The following is a 7,543-nucleotide window of genomic DNA, read 5'->3' as shown; positions in this document are numbered from 1 at the left end:
TTTAAGAGGAAGCTTTTTGTCATGTTTCATTGATCTTGATGATGGATTTGCACTATTTGCTACACTTGATAGACTTATACTACATCCTTAACTCTACTACATCATCCCACTGATGAGTCATAGCAAATGAAAAAACTGTAAAAGAGTAACAGGAAAGACAGACATAGAATGTGATAGGAGATTCACACTTTTATTTGATAGTACAACTCTCATTAAGTACCTCAACATACTTCCTGCCACACGAGCTTGCTTAAGTTGTCCCTCATTACATTTCCAGAAAATCTTCAACAGAGGTAGAAGCTAACCAAATCAAAGATAAAGGGCCTGGGCATGATGACGAATGTGATCATCAATGAAGGTGGCAATGGAATAGTAAGAGTGATCATAACCAGGTTGCAGCCGCACTAGCAAAGGAACGCCAACCTTTCTGCACGCCTCCTCAAATTTATGTGGGAGCAATTGATCTTTTAAGAATTTGTCATCCTCTCCCTACAATATAAAACAATCAGAAGTTCAAATAAATTGTGAAGTATGTTAGGTCATATCTTCATAGGAAATATAGGACGTACAACGAGCTATCTAGGAATCATTCTATTCTACATTTGCAAGCAGAGGGTAGATTATAACACATCAAATGGTGTCTTTTTATTTCCCCTTCAGCAGTTCAAAATACAATGCTTTTCTTGGTGGAAGCAGCTAAAGTCGAAGTTTGATAGCACACACAGTTCCTCGTCATAAGTTCCCAACAATCAATTCTAATTCAATATATACGAAATCGTGAAACTATACTTTTCTTCACAAAGCAAATAGCTAAATATGTGTGGCAGAATGAATTAGTTATATCACCTCCAGACTTAGTAGTTCCATCTCTTATAGTCATTGGGATTTTAAGGACCAAAAAGTGTTGGTGTGATAGGTGTCAGGATGTATCTCCTTAGCCTAAGCAGCTTTGGTGAGAGGACACCGTTAGAAACCTGAAAAGACAACTGCGAAATTGTCCTCTTAACTGTATCATATTATCACTAGCTGATAAATTTCACACTGGTCAAATGAGCATCCACTTTTATCCAACACCATCAAGCTTCATGTACGGCCAAATCTAAGCTCTCAAATTGTCACGATCTTAGCTGTTTTTGTAATAACAAGGACGAGCTACCAAGGGCTCTGTTTCTTCCAGTTTAAAGGCAACGATTCGATTAAAGCAAGAGAAGGAGCAGCTACATAGACATGGGAGACCTTTCTTTTTCAATAGACTTGTAAAGGTGGAAGACTTCTACGCAACAGAAATGAGCAAGATGCTATTCTCAGTTGTACTCATTAAAGCTTATGACCAACTGCAGAAAGCTCATGTCTAATAATTTTGTAAATAAAAGATAGAGAGACATTTTAACAACAAACCATTCAAAGGCTCAATTCGATAAAATCATCCGTTATATTAGAGATTTAGCCATACCTGATCAATAAGAATGGTAGCAGAGACATTGTTAAACTTTGATATAAGGCAGGTAGCATCATATTCCTGCATATTCATAATTTAACATCCCAATAAAATGAAGACACATCAAGAATGTCTAGTTTTATGCAGAAAAACTTGAAGGCCGTACCTCCCAATCAGCTTTATTTTCACCCAAGTAGTTTGTGAAAGCCTTCAGGCCCCAGGGGCAGTTAATAGGATTTGCAATAGGAGCAAAGGCAGATACTGACTGGAAAGAAAACAAGCAAAATGATGTGTGTGAATGCCGCATGAATTCATATGGAAATTAAAGGTCTTAAGGAGCTTTAAAACGGATGATAACACATCAATGTTCAAAATTTCAAACATTTGGATTCAGAACCAAATAAAATCAGTCAGTTGCTGGCTAAAATTCAGTTCATGTGTAGAGACATAAATTTCACAGAGAACTACCTTATATTTATCCAGGTTTTTCAGGTAGACTGTCAGTGCTCCATGCCCACCCATAGAGTGACCGAAGATAGATGCGCGTGATGTATCAAGTTCTGGAAAGTTTTCAAGAAGAAGTGCCGGCAATTCTTTGACCACATAGTCATACATCCTCCAGTTCTTCCATTTCTCTTGTGTAGCATTTAGATAGAAACCAGCACCTATTCCAAAAAATAAATTTGAACTTTCTCATACATTGCCAATTCAGCTTATGAAAACTCAGACAAAGCATCTCAGCTAAGAGTTATCATAAACTTAGATGGCACTGCAAATAACCCATTCCTTCCGAAAAAGTAATTCAAGTGTAAGAGAAATTAAGGGATAGTATTGTTGATCATATTTCCTGAATGGAACATAACAGAAGTTTAAAGGGAAATGTGAGGCACTTTTCTCTGAAGAAATTAGAATCCTTTATTCCCAGTGCTACACATAATCTTTAGTAAGTTAAGCTTCTTCTGGCTGCAAATGTCCAGTTCATATCGGGAAAAAAAGGACATCAGGAAAGACAGCCGTTCTTGTTAATTTCTAGTTAGTATGTATTTTTTTATTTTTTTTTATTTTCTTTTTTTCCATTGAACTTTGGGAATGAGGGGGAAAGATACAGGATATGGAAGCATATAAATCATATTGGTGGGAGTTCTAATGTATGCGAGCGAATCAAATTGTCCATATAACTATCCCCATCACTGATTCATCAATGGAAAACATATAGAGCATACATGAAGAAACATATCATAAGGTAAGCCTTGAAACTTCCGCGTGGTCCGTGTGGTCGTCAGATGTCAAACTCTTTATAAGTATGTACTCCCTGTCAATCATTTATATATATATATATCGATAAGGACACATTTTTCACATACCTACACCGAAGTCCCAGCTGTCTGACTCTCCTTCCACATTCAGGCCTCCTGTAATAATAACAGGCAATACCCAGTTAGATTTATAGCCCATATGTACAAAAGTAAAAAACAAGAATAGCTTGATAAAAAAAAATTACCATCACATAAGCAGGCTAAGTTTCAGTTACACATACACGTGCATATATGAGAGCTTTTAGCCTCATCACTTAACTCAAGATTTGCCTAGTTAAGGTTTAAATTGCAACAGGACTACATCCACTGCTCTGAGATTACATTACATAGTCTGCTGCTCAGGACAGTAAAACTCCGGCACATATGACTACATGGTGTATACTCAACAATCTACCCCTTGGGCCCCACCATCTAAACCAGGACGGTATAATCCCATTCCTCACAGATGTAATTTCTTAACTAGCAGAAAACGTAGGTCTCAAAGATCCAAATTTACATTACACCAATAGATTTTATCTGACTAAACATACTATAACACAAGATAAAACGGTTTCCTCAATAGGATATGATTCCCTGTTGGCCTGTTCATCTAACAGCTTAGATGCAACAAGCAACAAATCTGGTCAAAGCACTACATCATTCTTAGGCATAAGCTCAGAACATCCATACAACAACAACAACCCAGTATAATCCCACTAGTGGGGTCTGGGGAGGGTAGTGTGTACGCAGACCTTACCCTACCCTGGGGTAGAGAGGCTGTTTCCGATAGACCCTCGGCTCCCTCCCTCCAAGAACTCCCCACCTTACTCTTGGGGTGACTCGAACTCACAACCTCTTGGTTGGAAGTGGAGGGTGCTCACCACTAGAGCAACCCACTCTTGTCGCTCAGAACATCCATACTTAGACAAATATTTGTTCAACAATATCCAAGATTCTTTTTTTTAAAAGAAATATGGGGAAGAGAAATAAACGCTTCTTTCTGTCGTAAAACCCCAAGTCCTCCTAGTTTATGTGGAAGTTTAACTACAATGTTTTACGATAATCAAAAGTGAAAAGCGCAAAAAAAAAGGCAGCCCAATGGGAATTAAGCAAAGAACGGGAGATGGAGCACACACTTCTTCTAGGTCAAGTGCAGCTTATTGATGCTCCACTATGAACTTTAACATAACAAAAGTCAATTTTAATAGCAGAATAAAGGCATTACATTTAATAAACATAATGCTTCTGTTTTCTTTGAGTATTTATTTATAGTCAAATTCTGTATTACCTTGAAAAGCTTCAAGACATGTAATAACCAGGTAACAACTTTAAATTTGTATTCATTGACGATGACAAATAAAAGTATAGCATCTTCTAAAAGATACTAGTGTTAGAAAATGAATGACCTCTATCATATAGTGATTTACACGGAGTCTTAAGTAGTTTTGAGTCAAAAGCATGTACAACATAAAATTGACAGCCAAAGCCTCTTCCAATCTAAATGAGTTCTTTACATATTTCTCAGATCAAATAAGGAAGTTATGCAAAAACTGATATGGCTAGAATAAACTTGAAATACTCGCAACATCTCTAATGAATGGACATTCACCATACAGGCACAAAGGATTTACAGTCAACATCATGAAAGAAGCTCACTTGGAGATGTATCAGGAACAATCAGCGCAACACCCTCACTTGAAGCAGCACGTTGAGCACCAGATTTAGCTATAAAGTTCTCGTCCGTGCAAGTTAAGCCAGAGAGCCAGTAAAGCACCTAAAAATTGGTGCAGCCATACAGCATCAGTAAACATAGCTAACCAGTAAGATTACACTCATAACCAACATAAAACAGGTCCATCAATGAAACAAAATCAATGTGGCATCAGTTAACATAGCACCACATAAAATAATTGTAAATACACTCCTACCCGTTAACAAATGGAGAAAAACAAACATCAGACTGATTCAATTGAATGGATCAAGAACACATGTCAGTCATATAAATCATTTTATAATCATTCCTTTCTATTTAAGCCCATTTGGCCCATTTCAGTCCAATTCTGAGCTAAATAACACACTAGCAAAAACCTTACTCCCTATGTCCCAATTTATGCAACACACTTTCCTTCTTAGTCTATCCCAAAAGGAATGACACATTTCCATATTGAGAAACAATTTAACTTCAAAATTCACATTTTACAATTAATAAGATGATTTATAACAACACAACTGTCTATAGCTTTTTTACACTACAAGTTTCAAAAATCTTTCTTTTTTTCCTAAACTCCATATCCTGTAAAAAAACCGTCACAAAACTTTGGACGAAGCACAAAAAACAAGAAAAAAGAACACACTAACAAAAGAATTCACTTGATAAGGTAAAAAGAAGAGATCAATCAAAGACATTGACTTGAGCAACAAAGCAACAAAAAGACTAAGAATATAAAATTAAGAGCAATGAATTTTTGCAAGTAAAACCCATAAATCCTAGCTGATAATTAATCAATGGGTAGTTAAAAGATGATTCTATTCAGCAAGAGTTATCCTAGAGGTCAGTCACATAAATCATTTACTATCATACTGTTCAATTCAGGCACATTTGGCCCATCTTACTCCAATATTGAGCTAAAAAAAATGAAACTTTGCAGCTAAAACCCATAAATCCAACAGGGTTGTTAATAAATGGGTAGTTTATAGATAATTTTAAAATGGGTTATTGAAAAAGGTGGAAAACTTACAGGGAGCTTGTGAGAAGGGGAAGTTGAAGGAGGGAAAAAGATGTGGAAATTCATAAAACAACCAAGTGTTGGGCTGAAGTGTTTGTATCTCTTGTTGTAACCTCCAAACATCTTGGAACTGCTGATTTCCGTAGGCTTAGTTTCCATTTTTACGGTTTGAGGATACTCAAATCACTGAAGATGTTTGTTGAAGACAAGCAAAACAAGTACGGAACGTGTTACTATTATCATAGAAGAATTCTCTAGGGTTGTACTATATTAATTAATAATAATAATTGAGACACACAGTCGTTATCTTTTTTTCAAAAAACAAAAAAAATTAAATTTGCGTCGTTTGAAAAATTCGAAGGGAAATAAATAAGAATGTTATAATAAAAATCAAATTATGGTGGAGGTATGTTTCTTCCATGATCATGTGTATGTCTACTCTTCCTTCATTATTTTTATCTCAAATGATTAATAACATATTTTTTTTCATTTTTCATGCATATATAAAGGCCTTGTAATAGATACGAAAATAAACACAATTGAAAAAGAAAATCTCTTCGTTCTCTCTATCTCTATTTTTTATTCATGTTTTACTAAATTACTTTTATTTCATAACACGTTATCAACACGAAATCTCTAACCTCAAGGTTAAATTCCACTTCTGGTAAGGTATATGTCGATGATCTATTTGTCAAAATTATCAAGCCTAACAATTCTTTTAAATTTTAATATCAGATATACATATAAGTATATTACGCCGAATGAAAGTTGGTTCCTTTATTTTTATTTTGTTGTGATATTTCATCATAATATAGACTTGAGCATCTTGTTCATGAATATAGTATTGTTAAATTTTCATGAACTAAATAATAGGTGGCATGCGGTAGACTAAATAATCTACAAAATTAAAATTATACTTTATTATGTATGCTTATGGTTTTACCTTATAATACGATTTTAGTATGCTTAGTATAGTGATTATATATTAGTTTACTGTCAAATATAATATAATAATAATAATAATAATAATAATACTCGTAACTATTTAATTTAATAAGATAAAATATTAGTACAAGAAGCATGCACTACACCAAATTTTTCATTGATGATAGTTGTTATCAAATTAACATGTTGAATCATTTCTATATGGAAAGCATATAGTAGTAGATAGAGATTTGTCCACTATTTTTTTTTATTCCCTGATTGACTTAAATGTTCTGCTTTATCTCTTTGTTTTTCTAGAGAACATAATACTTAGTTTCCACAAAAATGCATAGTAACTAGTAACACTATTATTCTATTTGATACATCATTTTTCTTAATGTCCTGGTCATATCACTTTCATCTTACAGTAGGCTTATTGCAGCAAAGACCATATGTGAATTTTTAATATTATTTTGTATTTTCATATATCTGTTTGACATAAAAAAAACTTAGCTGATTTGAGTAAACAAAAGTTTATTGTTGAGAATTATGAAGAGTTTAACTCAAGAGGTAAGCACTTCTTTAGTATTTGAAATTGTTTTTGTCTTTTGCTATTAATGATATCAATTTCAATGAGTTCAAGTCGCAATGCATCAGAAGGGTAAGATATTCCTGATGCTCCATGATGATAAGAGTTGGGTTTGAGTCTCAATTTATTATGGCCTAACATGTCTTTATATTGGTAAGACATTGTGTTTGAGTCTCACTGTACCATATTGATGATATAATGATGACTAAAGAAAAATAATATATTTTTCATGAAAAAGCATAAAGATTGTCCCACTTGATTTGCTCCATTCTTGAAGTGAATTTGGTAGCGGCACATAATAAGTCTAAATAAAAACAAGTGGTTGAACAATGAACGTGGGCGTTCTAAGATCAAAATAATAATAATCATCACTATGATTATAAAAGGATAATAATAAGGGTTCTCAAAATAGTCCTTCAAAATGTGAAGGCAATGTTTACCATCAAATTGGTATATAAAATAATAAAGCACGCCACTGATTATGATCCATTCGTTGAAGAGAATGTGACTTGTGATAAACTGATTGGATGAATACTACGCAACTCACCTCTAAGGGAGGTTTGAGTGAAAT

The 7,543-nt window shown here is 34.2% G+C and overlaps 1 protein-coding gene across 1 annotated transcript; it reads right to left on the bottom strand.

The window, feature by feature from the left end:
* On the bottom strand, positions 1-5,723 carry LOC107776428 (S-formylglutathione hydrolase-like). Its single transcript, XM_016596327.2, has 7 exons — positions 5,472-5,723; positions 4,390-4,507; positions 2,803-2,850; positions 1,907-2,103; positions 1,605-1,703; positions 1,454-1,519; positions 1-489 (listed from the first exon to the last, which is right to left on the bottom strand). The coding sequence occupies exons 1-7, from the start codon at positions 5,616-5,618 to the stop codon at positions 310-312; spliced, it is 855 nt and encodes a 284-aa protein (XP_016451813.1). The 5' UTR covers positions 5,619-5,723; the 3' UTR covers positions 1-309.
* Between the last annotated feature and the right edge of the window lie 1,820 nt (positions 5,724-7,543).

This window comes from Nicotiana tabacum, chromosome 23, assembly GCF_000715075.1.
Source record: "Nicotiana tabacum cultivar K326 chromosome 23, ASM71507v2, whole genome shotgun sequence".
NCBI classification, from domain to species: domain Eukaryota; kingdom Viridiplantae; phylum Streptophyta; class Magnoliopsida; order Solanales; family Solanaceae; genus Nicotiana; species Nicotiana tabacum.
This window is presented reverse-complemented; position numbering and strand designations above follow the sequence as displayed.